At 39.9% G+C, this 21,267-nt stretch overlaps 1 protein-coding gene across 1 annotated transcript in view; it reads right to left on the minus strand.

Annotated features, from left to right (window-relative positions):
- LOC148008917 (calcineurin B-like protein 1) overlaps nt 1-12,988 on the minus strand; it is a 57,011-nt gene extending 44,023 nt beyond the window's left edge. Inside the window, exons 1-6 of the mRNA XM_087673913.1 lie at nt 12,527-12,988; nt 11,997-12,157; nt 3,086-3,168; nt 2,914-2,973; nt 647-755; nt 80-132 (exon numbers count right to left, since the gene is read on the minus strand). Of these exons, the coding sequence (XP_087530039.1) occupies nt 80-132; nt 647-755; nt 2,914-2,973; nt 3,086-3,168; nt 11,997-12,157; nt 12,527-12,645 (585 nt within the window). The 5' untranslated portion in view covers nt 12,646-12,988. The remainder of the gene's footprint in view (nt 1-79; nt 133-646; nt 756-2,913; nt 2,974-3,085; nt 3,169-11,996; nt 12,158-12,526) is intronic.
- Nucleotides 12,989-21,267: the final 8,279 nt, after the last annotated feature.

The following is a 21,267-nucleotide window of genomic DNA, read 5'->3' on the forward strand; positions in this document are numbered from 1 at the left end:
AACGGAATAGAAAACATGCAATCCAACTTTAAAAAAGGTACAACAAATGCCCAAAATGTAAAAGACTTATTTTTCTCACCTCTTCACGTTCAATAAAGCCTGTCTGTCCCAAATCGTACAGCTTGAAGGCAACTGAAATATCAGGACATACATCAGAACTCCACTGGAATCAGAACCGTTAGAGACTTAAATCATGTTTTGCATAGGTGGAATCAGCCAGAAAAAGGTGCCATCATACAGAAACAGAAAGGCAGATAATTGTAACACACTACCTAGACCTCACAGAACAAAGCAAACAAGTAGCAAATGAGCATTCAGGTGATGTAAGATCGTCAGAGATAGAAGTGATAAACAAAAGTTACTTTCAAATGGACCAACACCAGCAAGAAGAAAGCAACACTTCAAGATGTCACAAGAGCATAGAGTGCATGGTGCAGGCCACTATACTTGGTCCTGCTGTCCCACTAAATCTTCAACCTTAAGCACCAGCAGTAGTAGAAGATATATCAGCATCATAGCTCAGTTTTCACATCATTCTTGGAAGTTGGCTAAATATATAAACTAGTAACAGCTCCCTGCTCACAAATATATTGGGCAAAAGTGACAAAAGTTGATGAATTTGTAACACATTCTGCTGATCACTTACAGTCAATTTTTGTTTCAAGTGAAGTGTTTGGATGAAATACACTCAGCGACCGAACGAATTCTCCAAAATCAATAACACCATTCCTCTTCACATCAAAGAGGTCAAACACCTATCAAAAGAATTAAGTTATAAACAGTAGAACAGCAAACAACAATACTAAGACAGGACATGAGTGTACTGCTCTCATCAATGCATGTATCTATATAAGGCCACATTAGTGTATTAAAATAAATAAATGTACAAAAAAAAAATCACCAAGCAGGAAAATGAAGTTTGTGGGTCTTTTATCACAATAGCTAGTCCCCCCTTACACAAGGCCAATAGTGTAGATCCATACATTAATATATCTCATGGATGGCGAAAACACAGTGACACCATAATCACAACTGACAAGCAACTCATATGAGATGAGACGTGTTAGTAAAATGAGTTGATGTGAAGTGAAGTATAGCATGATAGCTTTACGATTTATATTCTGCATGCCTTTAATTTTTGTTTTGTACTTGCCATTATTCTATCTAACATCAAATGTGATGGCACATGTTAATGTAACAAATTGGTGTGATGTGACATGACATGACATGTGCATAGTTGCTGGAAACAGCATTTCAACAGCCCAATTAGAAACACTGAAATGGAAACATAATACATTTCAAAGTCTCTAACACACACACGTGTGTGCATGCGTGCATGTATAAATTCTGGGTTCTCATTTTGCTGGTTTGGCTTTGTTTTGCAACTCTAAAACCCATTTATATTGCTTCGGTCCCACAACTCTTGGCAAGACAACTTACAAGTAGCTAAAGACTTCATGGCACATGTGGTATTAGCCTACTCATGTGAGTTGTGACAAGAAGCGTTCTTAAAGAAGAAAGAAATATATATTAACATCGATTGAAGGCCAAGAATGGCCTATGACTCAAAACATGTACAATGAGCTAGCTATACCCAAAGTGTGGTGGAGCAATAAACCTGAACAAGAGCAAGTCAAGACAACCCATGCATTCATATGTTTGTGAGTTTAATATTTGTTTGCTTGTGCTTTTTGGGTTTTTTATTGGAATTTTTTTTTAACAACTTGAGTACTGTGCTAGCCCCTCCAAGGAACAACTTGGGATGTGTGTTTTTATAATACTAACTAAAATGTTGAAGTGATGTACAGATTGTCAGTATTTCATTCCTTTTGGTTTATACTAAAATAGGATTGGAAGTGTGATAACATTCTACAACATGATTGACTAGCATCATCTCATGTACAACAGCAATAATAGCTAATCATACCAAAGTTTTTAAGCAGAGTCTAGAGAGTAACATTGGGGCAACATGATCACCTCCACTCTCGAAGCTCACAGGCCAAGCAAAGGGCAAAAACAAATATTATCACCAAATGCCAAGGTAGATCAAATTGCAGCATTTTTTCCAAACAGCAATATTCTAACTGTACAGATAAGTGACTCAGCAATCAAGAGCCTTTGACTACCACAGGAGACATTCCCCCTTGAAAGAGGTTCGCCCATTGTTTGCAGTGGGTGTGATTCTACCTCCTTGCAATGGATGATTCCATTCATAACCTCAGACTTCCTGGTTCATCCTCTGTGCTTGGCCGAAATTACCAATCCTGACCTCAATCCAATGAAGCACTTGCTTGAGGGTCAAGGGTTTCTTTTTTTTTTTTTGGTTGGGTGTGGGAGGGTGTGTGGATGTGTGGGGTGGTGGGTGTAGGTAGCTAGGCCCAAGGCCATTAGAAAGAAAAGATAGATGTAAGACCAAGCAAAATGGTAACAGTATGACCCTATTTGGTGATTTGTAATTATATCAACTGTAGAAATACTTAAGTTTATCAAACGATTTTGGAATGGAAATTATGTGAAGGAGCCCCACACATGTCAGGTGGCATAGGGGAAAAGGCGTCAGTCAATAGAGGAAAATGATTTGTGCTACCATTGTGACCATTTTTCTTTCTATCAAAAATTGCCATCTAGCACCATATGACAATTAACCTTAGGTATTTACTTTAAAATAACCATGTGGCAAGGTTGTAGACTCAATCTCTGACCCAATATCTGGCTGTCTAAGATACCATGCAAAAAGATTATATATGTGGAGGGCCCTGATCTACTCCAGATAAAAAAATCTAATAGTAGAATGCCTTCTGCACTCAACTAGACATTGCCCCTTTAACAAGACTTTCTTCCATGGCTCTTTAGTAAAGCCATTGTTCATAATTATTGTTTCCCTAAAACATTGTAGGGCATATGTTTTTTTACTCTGTCTGCAAAAAGATTCTCTCGCTTGCTATTCCTGAATAAAGCTAGCTGAAGTTCCTCCTGTAATGTCAAAGAGAAAAATAAATGTTTAGTAAAGAAAATGTTCCAGGGGACTGAATAGAAATGCAAATAATTAATAGAGAGAAAAGAAGAGATCTGAAATGTGCCACACCTTGTGGATAAGCCCATCATCAATTACTGAGCTGCTAAGTTTCTTGAAGAGCTCATATAGAGCTTCCACCTCACTGACCCTAACTGCCAACAACAAAGGCACAGCAAATAAGGACGAAAAAATCTCCCATATATGTTTACAATGACAAAACAAGACCATAAATAACCACATGATCTTTAAACGGTCATCCAATTACATGATACCTGTCGAAGTGTAAAGGAAAATCATGCAATTACAATGAAAAACAACAATTAAAAGTCCAGCACACCACTTAAAAATATTCATTCTAGATTGTTCTTTAAAGTTCAAAAGCATAAGATCTCAACCATCACTCTGCACAGTCATAAAGAGTAAAAATGTGAGCTTAAGAGTGTGAAATACTTCTGCAAGATGGACATCCTATCAGGTTCTCCAGCTCCAACTGGATGCTATAAACTTTTCTGTTCCAAAAAGGAAAGACCCTTTGTCTTCATAACTTTCTTCTACACAGGAGAATCTTAAAGAAGCCAAACCAGCACCCAAGTGGCAAGCAGTGTTCTTAAGATCTTTTTAAAAAATTCATTTGTGATGTACCAAAATGCATTCTCAAAGAAGCAAAGCTCCTCAACTCCACCCAAAGGAACAGCAGAAGGTGACTGGCATGGGCAGTAGACATGACAATGCGATTCAAAATCACATCCAAAGGAACAGCGGAAGGTAACAATGGAAGGTGACTGGCAGTGGGCCGTAGACATGACAATGCAATTCAATATTGTGGAGATATGCTAGGATTTGCAAAAGAAAACATTGAGTGTACGACCACAACTGAAACACAAAGAACTCAAACACAAATGCAAAAACACAAAACACAACACAAAGAAGAAAGATAACTTTGAAGTGAACAAATGAATGCAGTAAATGAAGGAAAGAATGTACAAGATGATCAAGGGCAGAGCTGTTCAACAGTCCGTGGCTCTTGTTGTGTGATGTCCACAAGAGAGAGAGATCCTGAGTGCTGTAACCACTAGCTGGGGCTGAGATGAGGCTGAAATTGGAAGGGCACCAGGCTGGAAACCAAAACATAGCAATCTCTAGGGCTGGAATTGGTAAACACAGCAGTGTAATCCCCTGAAGATGATGGCAGCTGATCACTGAAGGCTATAGGAAGCTGAGTAACAGCAAAAGAAGATGAAAATAATGCTGAATAGGCCTGCACTGCAGTAAACGCATGTTGTATGATGCTCACAAAGAGACTGGACAGCAGGACGGCAACAATGGATAGCGCACCAAGGGCTGGTGATGATGTGGCAACAGGCACGATAAGCTGGACAGCCACTGGAGGGAGAGCTGATGGCTGAAACCTGCAAGACAAGCGATGGGCTGAATGGTGGGCAGCCTCTCTATTTATGGATGTAGAAGGATCCTCCCATAATTAGGGCTTTGCTTATGGGGCACAAAAACACTCTAGGACGGCGCATCATTTAATGAAATTTTTGGTAATTTACATGTTTAGGGGCTGTTTTAAAGCGCTAATTGGTTTGTAATGTATTTTTAGCTCAAAAATATCACATCCATCTTCATAGCAAACTAGAAACTGTCTCATTTTTTGTTCATCTACTTGAAAAAGGTACAAGGATTCAGTTTAACCTTTCCTCGTCAATGCTTGTCGCCCAAAAAGATGGTTGTCTAGACAACCATCCAGCAGCATCATTCTTCTCTTCCCTATCACAATTCTTCTAGCCAAAAGGGCTCATTGGACCCAATATATCATCCTCGTTAGGGTTCAAATCAGATCAACATCTAATCCCTCCCATCATGGACTCACTTAAGATCATCATCATCATCGTCTCTGAGATCATCGCCATCTCCTTAGTCCTTCCCCAATGAGCTTGGTAGTGGCAAGACTCCTTGTTCAATAAATTGGTGTCATGAAAATAGCTCGATGCACATTCAATTTAATGTTCAACAAAGGTCTCACAAGTGACTAGCATAAACACCAAAACTAAGTGTTACATCCTTGGACATCCAGATGGGCTGCTACGAACATCAGTTAAAGTGGTCATTAAATAAACCTAGTGTGAAATAAAGTTGAACAGCACAAACAAGTAGAGATATCACATTCTTTACAAATTCCCAATAAAAAGTGCAATAGGATCTCCATAGATTTTGTAGTAGGATTGGCCCATACTAATCAAAGCCATGACACAATCTAGGTCACGATCAACCAATTGATGAAGATAGCTTAGTTCATTCCAAAGAAGATGATCGTCAAAAGCCACTAGCAAGCTAGCCTCTTTCTCAAGCATATTTATATACGCTTCATGGTTTGCTTAAAGAAATAGTCAATGATCGTGACCCTAAGTTCACTAGCCATTTCTTGCAAATGATCCTCCACAAGTTGGAGACTCAATTGTCCATTGAGGCCGACAGATACACCAAGTGAACAAATCAAATCATGGAGAATATGTTGCGTACATGTCTCCCTTAGACAATCTAATTGGGAGCATTATCTTCCAAAGACAGAGTTAGCTTATAACAATGCTAACCATTCAACTAAACCACCAATTATCATCAAGCTCAAGGGAATAAAAATGCAAGCCATGTTTGATTCTTGCACAATATGCAAGAGATGTTGACAATTGAAAGGGAGGGCATCATTCTACATTTTATGTGGCCTAGGATCGTACAGTGATCCCCACCTAGGATCCAACCTACACAAGACATGAAACAAGTAATATCTACCAATTTAAGAAACTAGACATTAGGCCCACCTCCTAGCCATAGAGCCAAATGGACTCATCCCCAAGCTTGGGAGCTAGCAACGCTCCAAGTCACAACCATGTCCCAAGAACTAGTGTTCCATACCACCAGCCCCTACCATCCTAATGTATGAACACATCCACCAACAATAGTGATCACACAATGAATGTGCACAATAGGGCCTTGAGTCTTATAAATAGGGCTCAATTGCCCTAACCCCAAAGTGTCCTCAATACACACGCACCAAGTCAATAAATAACCACTGTGACCAATGCTACTAGCACCCACCCGAATGTCCAAGGATGTAACAATTCCCCCCTTATGAATGATTGTTGTCCTTAGTAATATCATCAAGGACGAAGAGGGAAAAATGACTCTTTAACGAGCATACCAACTCCCAAGTAGCCTCTACCTCCAAGCGGTTCTTCCACTTAGGATTAACGGTATGGAATCATTTAGAAATTAGACCTACGGTCAAGAACCAATTCAGGTTCGAGTTGAGAAGAAGCCATGGCTTGTTGACAATGGGGCCACTTCCCATATGACTTACCAACAAGATTGGCTTGAAAGTTCAACATCTTCATTCCAAAGGGGGTTCGGTATCCATTGGTAACAACTCTTCCGTGCCAGCGCATGGAGTGAGGACCGTTCCCCTTTTGCCCCATCGTCAAGTCTCAACAGCCAAAGTCCTTTATGTTCCAAATTTGGGCTTTAACCTTCTTTCTATCCATGGTTTGACACAGCTAAGTACTCGTGTGGTCTTTACCCAAGATGCTATAACCATAGAGGACTCTTTTACAGGTTCTATTCTTTGGACACGTACTCAGGAGGGTGGGCTTTATAAGCTCACCACCCTTGCTATGTGGACTTCTCATGAGCTTGGGCCACTTTGGCATGCCTATTATAGGCATTTAAACTTTGACTCCATACGCAAGGCTTCCCAAAAGAAGTTAGTGAAGGGTCTCCCAAATTTTCTTCCTATTAAGACCTTGTGCCCTAGTTGCTTGCGAGGCAAGCAGCATAGGCAACCTCATCCACAAGTTGCCTCTCAAAGGGTTGCTACAACGCTTGAGTTGGTTCACACTAACTCATGCAAACCTATGGGCACACATCCCTTGGGAGACCAAGTGTTTGATGTTGATTGTTGATGATTTCAACAATTATGTATGACCGTACTTCTTGGAGTACAAGAGTGAGGCATACTTCAACTTCTACAAGTGGAAGATGTTTGTTGAAACGCAAACATCTTTCAAGGTTCGAGGTGCACGAGCTAATCACGACAGTGAGTTTTGCTCTAATGTTTTTTTAAAGTTTTGCAAGGATCACGGCATTTGGGTGAAGTACTCTCATCCAAACTCATCATTAGAGAGAAGTGTAGTGAAGCGCGACAATCAGACCATGCTTGAGATGGCCCCATCAATGTTGGTGAAGGGGAGTCCCATTCCCAGACGTGCACTAAAGGCACCGAAGGCCTCTAAGTCTCCCTCGTTGCAAGATGAGTCTATCACTATTCCTCAATGGTATTAACAACTCATGGAGGATGCAGGTGCTACTCATTTTCCTACGACCCCTTCAGGCCCACATGGATCAAGCAAAATACACGCCCAATGGAATAGTTCACTTTGTGTGAACTATGCTCTTATGTCACGGATGCTTCAAATCATGAGTCTACTATAATTGATAAGGCTCTTGCACACAGGATGTTTGGTACTTTGCTATGCAGGAGGAGCTCGACATGATCGGGCATAATTAGACTTGGAAGTTGGTTCTGTATCCGTAGAGTGAAAGGTGATTGGTGTGAAGTGGGTAAGACTAGGTATTTGGTTTGATGGTTCCTTGGACAAGTATAAAGCTCGGCTTGTTGCCAAGGGTTTTGCACAACGTGCAAGTTTGGATTATCCAAAGACTGCCCATCACCATTGGCCTGTTTTTCAAATGAACATGAAGTTTGCCTTTTTGAACAGCATACTTGAGGATGAGATTTATGTTTCACATCCTTCTGGTTTTCTCATGCAAGCGAAGGAGGATCATGTCTATAATTGCGAAAGGCTATTTCTTGCCCCATACACCCTAAGTCCAAGTTGGTTACTACTGCAGACCCCCTTTCTAATGCTACTCAGTACAAGTGTCTTGTTGAATCACCCATCTAGCTTATCCATACCATGCCAAACATCTCTTTTGTGGTGGCGTCACTATCTTCTTTCATGAAGACTCCTACTCAAGTTCACTTGCGAGCCGCTTTGCGCGTGTTATGCTACTTATAGGAGACCGATCCTACAAGATCATGTATGGAGAGGAGGGCACTCTTGTTGGATAGGGTAACTCAAATTGGGCAGGTGGTGCTCTACTATATGTTTTGCTTTTTCCCTCAGCTCAGGAGCTACCTCATGGAGCAGCAAGAAGCAGCCTGCCGTGGCCTTATCTTGTGCATAGAATGAGTCTCGTGCACTTTGATCTATAGCTTAGGAGGCAGTTTGGCTCCATCATTAGTTGGTGGAGATTGGCTTTCCACAAACAAAACCCACCTAGCCACACATGGATAGCCAAAGTACCTTAGCTTTCACAAAGAACCCTGTGTTTCATACTCATACTAAGTATATCAAGGTTCAATACCACTTTGTTCGGGAGCGGATCGTGGATTCTAAGTTAGCAGTGGCCTATCGTCCCATAGAGGACAATGCAGCAAATCTCTTCACGAAGCCTCTTTCACAAGCTTCTATGCTTCATCACATGTTGTTGGGTCTTCAAACACTCCCAGGATCTAAGAGGGGGTATTACATGCCGTTTTATTCTATTAGTTTGTCATCTCCAAGGAGACATTGGAGCTCAGTCATTTCCACTCCGTTCAGTGTGCATTTCCTTTGTCAATCAGCTTTAGGTGTGCATTTCTTTCATCTGCCAAATGCCTTATAGTCTAGGCAGCCCCTATGGCCTGCATTCAGCCCCCCGACTACTGCAATTTCCCCAAAGGATGCCACATCAGCATTGTTTGCTGCAGTCATAGCAGTAGGCCAGCATTTATTGCAGTTGGACTGCATTTTTAATGCCATTTTGGCAAGTTGACCAATTTTAGTGGATGTTGGCTATTCATATCCCCACTTGACAAGTCATAGCACACAATCAGTTCATCTTTAGCCTTTTGTAGGTGCTGGTGGCTGCATATTCACGAGACTTCATGGTAAAACCTATCATGAGGTACAAAAAGGCACAGCGGAATGGCACACAAGATATATCAATAAGAAATCTTTGTATTCATTTATCAAAAGATACAACATTGAGACACATCTCAAGATTACATCCTCGTGATGCCACACATATGAGGGTTCACCACTGAGTATAGGGAATCACACGTAGAGTGGAAACCAAGCTAAGCTCAGAGTCACAACTACTTCCTAAATAGGTGTTCCTAGCTCCTACACCATGGTATAGCTACAAAGTCCATACCCTATTTTAAAGCTTGCCAGATAAACTAAGACTGGGTGAATGGATAGATCATGGTCCTAGGAGGGTCTCCTTTTTATAGCCCATGAAGGCGGTAGGTTGGCATGACCAACATACCATATTATTAACCTCACTAGCCAGTCAAGGAAATTTCCAAGGAACCTTCGCTCTTTGTGGTCCCTAGGAGGATCTCCTCTTTCATAGCCCGTAAAGGCGGTAGGTTGGCATGACCAACATACCATATTATCAACCTTCACTAGTCAACGAAGGAAAATTCTAAGGGACATTCACTCTAGGTGATCCCTAGGACCCAAAATAGGGATCCTTGATAACTCCCATGTCCCACAGCTCCATTCAATGTGTCTCAAGTTGCTACCAACTCAATTACCCTATCTAACCTATAGGCTAGACCCACATAGTCACCTTTTTTATCATTCACTCAAATAGACCTCATCCGACATACAAGTCAAGATCCACTAGACTCGCACATATTCTCCTCATAATGAGGCCCTTAAAACTTTAAGCACCATGTGAAACCAGCCTTCCTTCTCGGATAGGGTGGTTTACCCTTATTAAGCACTTAATTACAACAATCAGCAAATGAACATAAACTAAAATGCTCACTTTACCTTCATAAACTTGGACAGTGGACACCTTGTTGGCCCCAAAACTGGCGCCTCTTTTGGTATTTCTTAATTTCAATTGCTAATGGATAAATTACAAGCCGAGATTTCACAATCTCCTTGGTTGATTCAAAAGCCCCTTGCTGTTCCAATAATCAGCAAAGCATTCGGACAAATTGCCCCTTGATTTTCACCCAGGACTGGTCAAATGCTGCCCCAAGTTCACAATAGATGGGCCGGCATCTGAAATCCTCACAATTCCACGAGTTTTCGGTGCTGATTTCAGTGTACAATGCCTTTGACTAACGGCACGAGTCCCAAGGTGGCTGCTAAACCCTAATTAATGCTATAATTTTAGGATTTACAGCAATAAACTCTCTACTGTCCACCAAATTTGGATGTACTCTGCTACCAATGGCTGAGAATTACTGGGAATGCTTGAGCATAGACTAAAGGAGATGAGAGAAATACTATAGAGAGAGAGAGAGAGAGAAAATCAGCTGAAATGTATCTTTTGATTCGTAACTCTGATGACAAATCTCATGGCACCAACAACTTCAAAAGGGGGGTAAAACACCAGCTCCTCTGGCGAGCCCTGCTCTTCTACCGCCGCCTCTCTTGAGGCGGAAGAGAAAACTAGCTGCCCCTGTCCTGTCGCGGCGCGCGATCAGTCATCGTCACCTCTCAAAGCCAAATCTGATCACCTCCTCTCTCTCTACCAAGCTTAGAATGGCTGCAATTCAGCTTCCACCACCCTCCAATAGCCTTCTCCCTAGTTACATGGGAAAGCTTTGCCAAGTGGCAACCTTTCTAATGCATTTTCAGCCATTAAATTAATTTTTCAAAATTAATTAATTCTGAAAATTAATTTCAACCCTTTTGACCCTGCTCCAAATTAAGCATGCCCATCTGTAATGAAATTGGCTAGGCCATTTGCAACTTGGAGTGGTTTCCAACCTCTATTGACCCTTAGACTAGCATTAATTAATTAATTAATGCTAGTCCCTAGTGTCACCACTGACATTAATGACCAAACAATTGTCCTAGGGTCCAACCTGGCACCAATGGACCACCAAAACCCAGTTGGCATAACTTAACACAACTTTTGCCTTTAACATCCACTGCATCCTTGAGATCCTTGGCCCGTTCCCATGAAATAACTGCCATGTGCATCACATGTGCTAAAGAACCTTGCACATTTGATTAATAACTTAATCAAATGTTACTAGCAAGATTAAAGCATCTCAAAATTTCACGTCCCCGTGACACCATGGATCCTTGATGGCACCTTACAAGAGTGGGGCATTAAGCATCTCTCTCAACTATGCATGTGATAGGAACGGGGAGATTCCATTCCAAAAACAAGCAGGCAATGAGACATTAAAAATATGAAATAAACAACTTCACGATTATTCAAAGACAAGTCACTCCAAGAGCACACTCTGAACATCACACTATGATATTACAAACAAAATGAATGGCACATCAAATATTAAGACCAATAGATGCTGCAAAATAAGTACATACTACTAAAAAGGTCTAAAGAGTAAAGACTCAAGAGTCATAGATGTCTGAAAACCTGTTCTTGTCCGTCTTGAAAGGGTGTCCCTTGCCACTAGCTGTCGTTTCTCTTGTCCTATATTGTTGTCTCAAAGAAATCTTGACTAAGCTATTGAAATACCCATCTTCATAGGTCTATACTAATTTGGACTTACAAACACTGTTCCATCAAGTATTCATACAATCATTTCCACGTATCATTTTCAATTTGCAGAAATCTACTGCCAGTGACAACTATTCATGGTCAATTGGCTTGTTTTCAATTCGATGTAATCAAACCTGTAATTTTGGTTCACATCCTGTTAATTGTTTACCTTCATTTTTAATACAACATAGGTAAGCCCGAGAAGTTAGATTAGATGCAACACACAACATTGTGTAAGCTTTTGGTTGTGCCCAGCTCTATTGTGCTATGGCAAACATAGGTACAGCACCGCTACTTTCTCATTACAGACTGAACTAAGTTAAACTCTGATGCTGCATCCTTAAGCATGTCCATGCATTTGTACAGAACAAAAGTGCATGTCCTGTGAACATAACTTACTCACATGCAGTTTCCGCTGCCAAGATTGCTGGATCTTCATAACCAGGAAGTTGTTTAACTGGCTTTGATCCAAAACAGCCCATGAAAAGCTCGATAGCATAGTCCAGGAACGCCAGAGAGAAATTGGACAACACCTTTTGCGCTTTTTCCAGGGAATTCTTTGGCCTGCACATGGATATCAAGAGCTGAGATCATTTTTTCTGCAGGTATGCAAAGACTAACTTCGCTTTACATTTGACCAGACTAACTTCACTTCCTGTTTTACCCCGCAACTAGTGACTCCATTTAACTCAGTCAAGGATAGTAGAGCAACACTGTAGCGATGCTACTAGCAATGTCGTCCCATAATAATCTTTTTGGTCGAACAAAAAGTAAAAGCATGTCTAAGGCAAAACGATTCTGAGAGGCAGCTTTTTTATTACGTGAAGGGGGAAACAGAAGCAAAACGATAAAGAGAGACATGTACATTGAGAAAAGGGACAGATCTGCCAATGACTAGGTGCGAAGAATTCACAACCGGATGCGGGAATTTACCAAGGAAATGCACACCATTGAAGGCGCACCGAGGATGATGAGAGCGCCTCGAGCAGCGTACCGTAGGATGGTAGAGCGGCCTCCGCAGACGAAGCACAACGCAGGCTATGGACTGCCATTAAACGGCTGGCCCATCCCTTGCAGACAGCGACGGGACTTGCGCATACCAAACGCAAAAGCAAAGGCAGATGTCCAGTCCAGCAATGTTTTGCCGAGAGAAGCGACGGGATAGAAAGGAAAGGGCATAGGCAAAATGCCGGGCGAAGCAGAAAGGAGACTGCAAAGAGTCGCTATGGCGGCATCCAGACACCAGTGCGCGTGTGCAAATAAGGCTGCAATGGATCAAGTCTGGACCTCCTGGCCATACGGACGCGCCAGCGCAGAGATTGATTTGCCGTGCACTCTCCGCTAATCAAAAGAGTTATCCGCCAGTGAAAATGTACGACGTGACGGCCCACCGACCGCCCGGGCCCCGACCTGTTCTTATATTTCGTTGGTTGATCTGCATTTTCCGTTTCCTAAGTTTGTGGGACGTTTTTCACCCTTAGCCCAGCAATTTAAAAATTGACTCCTGATAATTGCAACGTAAATTTTGATTTACTACAGAGTGAGAGCGATTCCTTCTTCGCCAGCAATGGTGGAGTGGGTCAGGTGTGCGTCAAGTAATTGGGGGTGTGTGAGTTCAAAGTTCAAACCCTCTTTCCCGTTTCTTTCGTAACACCTGCTCCTTTGTGGCACGTGGATAAATTAATATCATGACAAACTCATTTTGGCGTATTACGTAGTCGTTCTAATCATGAAAAGGATCGATCCATTTTACCCTCTCGTATAACATGATATCGACTCTCTCTCTCTCTCTCTCTCTCTCTCTCTCTCTCTCTCTCTCACACACACAAAGGGGGACCGATCTTGATGCTCAAGCAAATGACAAATGTAGATCAAATATAAATTAGAATCTTACAAGCTCTTTTTTTTAAGTGTGAAGTCTACATGTATTGATAGACAATAATGCATAAAGCCTACTAGAAGAGTTCCTTCAAAACCTTTGCACAATGGGCAATGCTTATCTAGCAACATCCAGTTTCCCACCTTATTTCTAGTGGGATCAAAGTATTTTCACAAACCATAGGATCTAACCAATATAGTGCGATCAAAGTCTTTTCACAAACCATAGGATCTAATAATACAATCTTCTTTCAAATTCTCAAGAGCAGATCTGAGTTTAGATATAGGCACCTCATCAAGACTAAGATGATTTCAACCAAAGTTGATCCTCAATCTTGGTGGGCTAGTCTTGTTTGACTTTAGAAAGCGCTTGAATAAACCGTTCCTATTCTTTTTCTATCAAAAGAAACCACTATTTAGCTTCATCAATAGAAATCCAATTTTGCATCCACAAATACCACACATCATTCCATGTCACAATGGCCTTTACATTGTAGTTTGTGAGCTCTCCTTTGTATACAACCAATAAAGCTCCATCTGATTAGTAGCGGTAGTTGTAGTGAACCAAATGGACATATTAAGGAAGGCATCACCTTTCTCAATAGGATTCCACTCCACCTGAACCAATAGATTTTTCCAAGCATCCACTAGAACCTACACCACACACAAATCTTGATTTCAACTTTATCTTTGGTGATTAACTTCTATTGATCATTACTGAAGTAATTGTTGGATATCCCTTTACATACTCTAGGGGTTGAAAAACCAATAGTTGGGTAAATTATGGAATTCTCAAGTTTCTATAACTTCATTTGGGGATCCATCCATTGTGATGTAAGTACTAGACATGTAATATACCAAGTGGATAGCTAAGTCATCTTCATCAAGAAATTATGGAAACTCTCCACCATTTTAATAAATTAAGCCTCACCTAGATTGTTATAATGTTATTAGACTTCAAACTTGTAAGAATCAAAGAGCAACCTATGAAATCACTCTACTCTTCTCCAAGTCTTCCCTTTCACTAGAGCTAGTAAAATCCATGACCATAGGATCACCACCCACCATAGTTGAGGCAAATTATGAAGTTATTGCAGCCACCAATTGCTAAATTTAATTGCCCTTCCATATAGCAACCTAACACCCATGCCATGCAGAGACTTATTAGTTGTTATTTGAGCCCAAGGCGGCACAAAATGCCAAGTCTGGTGAGTGTCATTATTCTAGAGGAAGTTTTTTGACTGCCTTTCAATTTTGTCCCACAAGAACTTGGAAAATGGGTAGATCATTACCACAAACACAAAGTAAGACTAGAATACATACTTTTAAAACCACCATTTTACTAGAGGGAGGATAATGGTTCCTTGGCACAATATTCCAATTTTTGCAAACATTTTGAGTTAGCCAATCAAATCATTGCTTTTATGTAATTCCCAACCCTACTAGACACTCCACATACCTTATAATTTTACCATACCACCTAACTCCTACAAGATACCAAAGGTCATTTTTGTGGGACAACCTTAGCACCTCAATCTTATCTATACTCACTCTTGATCCTGAGACATTTTGGCAAACAAAGTAAGACATGCATTTGACACCACAAAAAACAACAAAGATGCTAAAGAGAAACCATACCAAATGGATCTAAAGAGAGTGCAAGAGTTTCTTAGGTAGCTATTGATAAAAGCTATGAGGAAACATTGGTAAACAAAGCTTTTACCATTCTACAAAAAGTGGCCCCAAAGCCCATCCTTCCAAGAGTGATGATTATAAAATCCTATCTCATTGTATTACATGCCTTATCTAAGAGAAGTTTTATCCTGACGATATCCTTTTCTTGTTCACACTTCTAACAAAGGAAACATTATCATTGAAAATATATCAAGAATCCAGGAATGGATAAATTTTAATGAGACAGACAATTTCAATCTCTATAGCATCCACCAACTCCAACAATTTGAGAGGCTCTATTCTCCTATCCTAGAGGATGTAGGCCTTCATGTCACCTCTTGGATTCACTCTCTCTCTCTCACACACACACACAATGAGAGCATAAAAAAGAGAGATTTTTTGTTAACAATAGATTTAGCAAAGGATTGTGTAAGATAAGAATGGTCAACATTGGATTTAGTAAAGATTGTGTAACATAAGAACTGTTGAGTAATGGAATTTGGAGGATTCTCTCTTTCCAACCTTTTAATGTTGAGAGACAAAGGGTGTGGCAAGTTGATATTATGTATCCAAAGGTTCCTTTCATTCCTTATTTCAAGTATGTTTTTGCCAAATGATATTTTAAACACGTAGCTTTATTGGGAGGAGCATCGTACTTTGTCACTTTTATAAATGATGCCATGAGGAAGGTTTAGGTTTATCCTCTTCCCAATAAGAGTAATATGTTGAATGCATTTAAAAAATTCTTAGCATTTGTAGAAAATTAGTTAAGCAAGAAGTTTAAGTGCTTAAGGATTAATAATGGTGGAGAGTACACCTCACATACCTTAATGAAATTTTGTGTTAGTTGTGGTAGCATGAGAGAGTTGGCAGCTTGTAAGGATCCTATTCAAAATGGTGTGGTTGAGAAGATTAGGATCATTCAATAAAGGGTTCATAGTATGCTCTCTAATGCTAGTTTCATTAATGGATTTTAGATCTATGTGCATATGCTTCAAAAGGAAGGATGTATTTGTACTTGAATATGTAAATGTTGATTTTTTAGGGAGTATAGATGATGCCAGGAGGCATATTCCACAGTGGATTCCGTGAGACCACGGTGGATTCCGTGAGGTTTTGCAGTTGATTCCGTAAAACTATATTTATTTGCTGGGGCTCGTTCTCAAAGTGGATTCCTTATGCGAGAAGTTGACAGGACGCCTGTCCTTTTCGGGTGTCATGTTAATTTAATGTGCACGTGGGTGATTCCGCAAAATACATATTTAAATTAATGGGTGTTTATGAGTTTAGAGTGCACTCGTATTAAATTAAGGTTAGGACAGAGTTCCAACCTATCTATTTATTTTGTAGCTAAAGACTGCTAGGTATTCACTTTTTTCGATTTATTTTTATTATTTTCTAACAATTGTGAATGCTTCAATTGATGTGTAGAGCAGGCAGTAGTGGCGTTGGAAAGCACCAGGTGATGGCATGTATTCAAATTACCAATAAAAAATTATCATTTTTTATGGGCGCATGTCTTATCATTAAAGGCATGGTGCTAATATTTATTTAGATGCGCTTATTTATTGAAACAGTTGATAAATATTTATTATTTTGTATGTGCATAGACGCTCGGTTTAAATATTTCATTATTGCACATTGTATTTGGGCACAGTTCGACTTTTGGGATGCCCAACAGCTTTATTCTTTATTTGGACAAAAGCCAAAGTATGTTGATTGTAAATTGGGCTATTTTTGAGCTTGGAGATTAATAAATTTATAAATACATGCCTTGTGGAGCGCTCACACAAGGCATGGGGGGAGATTGTACCCAATTGGTCTCTTTTATTCATGTTGTGCAAATCTTTCTTTTTGTTTTATGAGCTTTAGTAGAGTTCTTTTGTTCTTGGGGACCTTCCGACGCTCGCTACGCATGCATCCAACATCTGATTTGTGCACCAATAGACTCTAGCAGGTCTACTACAAGTTTTGTCTTCACTTTCACAAGTGGTCCAATCTCTTGGGTCTCTCAATTGTAGCCATGTATGGCTTTATCTACTAAGGTAGAGTATATTGTAGCCATTGAGGCCTATAAGGAAATTACATGGCTTACTAGTCTAGTGGGAGACTTAGATATTATAGAAGAGATAACTACATTGCACTATGATAGTCATAGTACCATTCAGTTGGCATGAAACCCTGTCTTTTATGCAAAGGCAAAGCACATTGAGATGAAGTATCACTTCATCAGGGAGGTGCTTAAGGGAATAAGTTGCTTAAGGATAAGCACACCGAACTTGTCAAGATCCATACGAATGATAACCCTACATATATTCTCATGAAGAGTTTACCTGTGAGCACTTTGCACCCTATATAGTTTACCTTGTAGAAGGTAAACTTTCTTACCTTCTTAGTGCTTTGCACACTATAGAGTACTAATAGGCATTGGATAGTATCTTCTCTTTCTTCTTGTACTCTCATAAATGTGCATTGGCCTTTGAGTGGGAGGTTGTTGGGGTAAAGGCCAATGGCCAATAGCAGGCACCCCTTGTATAAGTACACATCATATAGTCGTATATAAGTAAAGATAACAAAGAATAAGGGTATTATTCATTTTGTATCCGCATAACTCATTTCTCTTCTTATCTCTCAACCCTCTTGCACTCCATAGCTTCTAGCTTGCATCCCACCATTGCTTCCCTCTCAAATGTGTGTATGTACATACATATACTATACACAAATCAAATATTACTATCTAAGATATTTATCTATATTGATACATACCCTCTCCTCTACTCACGTATACACACACATAAAGAATAAATCCCAATGTTTTTTGTCAAGCTCAATATTTGAACTTTGAGATTCATATATCCTTCCATTGCTTTTTTACTTTTTAAATGGCCCTACTATGGCTATTTCTTTCAATACTTCGTTTGTAGGCAAGCCCTCATGATTATATCACCTTATTTATAATAACTTTGACTCATTAATGTGAAAAGAAAAGACTCTCTTTTTTGAGGGGGTGTCCCAAGCATTCATCTCGATGTGTAACAAGCCTTGGAGATTGAAGGCGACTATGTTGACAGTCACATGTTGATTGTCTATGTTGTTTTTTTTAGGAATCTATATGTGTATTTGTGCATGTAATCTTAGTATATTTGAAATCCACCAAGCCAATTTCTAGACTCGACACATGCCTACATGACACTTTCCAACAATATTCAAAAAAGTTTTTTTTATTACAATTTATATGTGTGTGTGTATGTAATCTTAGTATATTCAAAATCCAGTAAGCCAATTTCTAGACTAGGCACAAGCCTACATGGCACTCATCCCAACAATATTCAAAAAAGCATACCATTTATGGCACAAACTCTTTATTCTCTTAGAACTTCCACATTCATATGTCTTGCTTTTCACTCTCTTCTCAAGTGGCATAAATTAAAACACCACTCAATGTGAGGTCCCTCCTCCATTCGGCCTAAATAACTCCTCTAGTAATCGACCAAAGTTCATGTTCTTGCACAACACTACCCAATCTCCCCATAGGAAACATCAAGCTTAGTTAAACATGGGAATCCCAATTCTATTATATAAGGGAAGCATGGACATGTCACCCCTAATAACAGTCTAGCACCTACTTAAGAAAGATCACTTTGTAATCAAACAAAAGCAAGAACAAGGTTAACACTACACTTAATTCAAAGAGAATGAGAGATGGGGGAGATTTTAACTTGATCCCCCTACCCATAAGGTAAAATCTTAGTTTTGGCCTCCTAAAATGATGTTAAACCTATAACTATTCCTACCAACTTTTTGTGTGCGAGGGGCGGGGGGGGGGGGGGGGGGATGGGGGGGGTGTGGGGACTTTCATGATCTAATTAGCTCTATCCAGTGTTAGAAAGTCACACAACTTATATTGGTTCCACCCAACTATAGGCATTTGATAATCAAGATCAAAGCCTTCCACTTTTCTTGTTTGTGTTTGCTTTAATTTTCTAATTAGCAGAGTATGCTACCACATTGTTTGGAATATACAAAAGTAGTAGCTTCCTTTTATTATTCGATTAAACAGAGTTCATTCAACTCAATCTTTAGCACATAACAAACAATTCAAAAATCAAGTATTTATTTTATAATAGGAACTAAAACCTTCACTCTGTAGAGTTGTACAAAACCATATTTCCATAGAAAAACATTGTCTATCGGACCTTCAAATCCCACAAGATTGGGCTATATGTGATCACACTTTGTTTGTGGTCAACATGGAATTTACTAGCTTAGAGCCCCTCTAAGCTTCCATGAGCCTCAAGAGCCATCCTACATAATAAGGACATTTATCACTTGGGGTTTTGCCTCTTAGGTGCTTCGAGTAATAAAAAAAATAAACATCTACCTCCCTCGAGAGTGTAGGACCCCACGTGTAAATGAGCTTTTTCACACTTCGTAGTAGAGTGATAAATGAGTGTTGGGTTAGGGATCCCAACATCTTGAACCACCATATTATATAACACATCTAAGTGTTACAAGCACAGATCCATAAGGTATACATCTCATCATTCTCAAATCTATAATCAAGCATAACCATAGAAACATTAATTTTAATACACTTCTTAACCTATGTGATGCATAGAGTCTATTCGTTCAACAATTCATATATCCTTTTGTAAAAGCAAACCATTATTCTAATATGTTTTGGTATTTTCTAGTAGTAAATTTAAGTAATTCTATCCATACACAATTTTTGAAGTAAAAGACTCGTCCTATGTGCTTTTCTAATATCCCAAACTTTTTTCTTTAATTACAATGAAGTAGCCACATAAATTGATTAAAGAATTTATAAAATTATTTAAGATAAATTTAAAGATGTAAAAATAACTCATAACCACAACTTCAAGTTATCGTGTGACAACCAATTCTATGGGTTGGACATGACTTCGAGGTGTGCTTCAACTTCAAGTTGAACTACCTAGTGGAATTGGAAGCTGCCGCAATAATGTGTGCCAAGAAAAGAGAACCCAGAGTTCCAAAAGAGAATAGTGACCCCTTTGTTATATAAGAGATCTTGCACAACATCTTTGCATATCGTGGGAGCCATGGAATAGACTTAGTAAAATTCGAAAGAGCTTCTACATCATGTAGAAAAGAGAGGAAGAATCTCAATGGATTTTAGTAGAGCTTATGTGTGATGGAGAAGAAGAGAGAAAGAGCTCTGTAACGTGTCTGCTCACCCACTTGTGGGACACGTCTTAGCAGCCCATCGGGAAGAGAGTCTAGAAAGTGCCGCCTAGCACTCGCAAGGAATGTCACAGGGTTTGCGATCTAGGTCTTCTCGAGTCTGCCCCGAGTAAAAGTGTCCGGTCGTTCCCACTTAGGACCGACCTGAAATCAGGGTTTCTTTCCTATCAGCAAAGTCTTTAGGAAGTAGCTAGCGTCGAGCTCCAGATGAATCACTTTGCGTAGGAACAACAAAGTCGAAGTGGATTTATGCTGCACTTGGTTCATGGAGAATGGGAAACGAGAGGGATGAGAAGCTCAACCTCCCTGCCCATAAGGCATAGTCCCATTCTGTTTCCCTAAAACAACATAAATCAAGATTCTAACTCTACTGATGCTAGGTCTTCATAGTCTTGTTATCACGTCTTTTGAGAAAAGTTCCCAGCTAACCGGGACCACCCTTCCGTAGGACGGACCCACAAGAGCTTGGCAAGCTAGGTTGCTTGTTTCCCCTTTATCTTTGGGTTAGGGTTTGTACCCTACCAACCCTAATTATCCTTACCTTAGGTCTCCTTGTAAAATAGATCATGGACAACCCCGTTGTCCTTGGTTGGTCAACTTGCTGGCTATCTCCTAGAACCCTTGAAGTACCTATGTACCCTTATCTTTGATCTTAATTGATCAAGATTGTCTATCCCCTTGGCTGGTCAAGATGGTTTTGTTTAGAATAGTTCCTACTCTGTCTTAAGTATAATCTTCTTAAGCCCTCTTAATAAAGCTCATAGGCGCTTAAGCTTTTACCTATCCCTCTTAAAGTCACCAAGGACTTTGACATGGGACTCATGGGTCTCAGTCCCATTTGGTAGATTACAAACAACGTTGAATTTTTCCAACAACTTTAATGCACGTAATGTAATGCC

Source organism: Lygodium microphyllum, unplaced genomic scaffold (genome assembly GCF_053477565.2).
Source record: "Lygodium microphyllum isolate KBCC unplaced genomic scaffold, Lygodium_microphyllum_v1.1.10 scaffold_46, whole genome shotgun sequence".
NCBI lineage: Eukaryota > Viridiplantae > Streptophyta > Polypodiopsida > Schizaeales > Lygodiaceae > Lygodium > Lygodium microphyllum.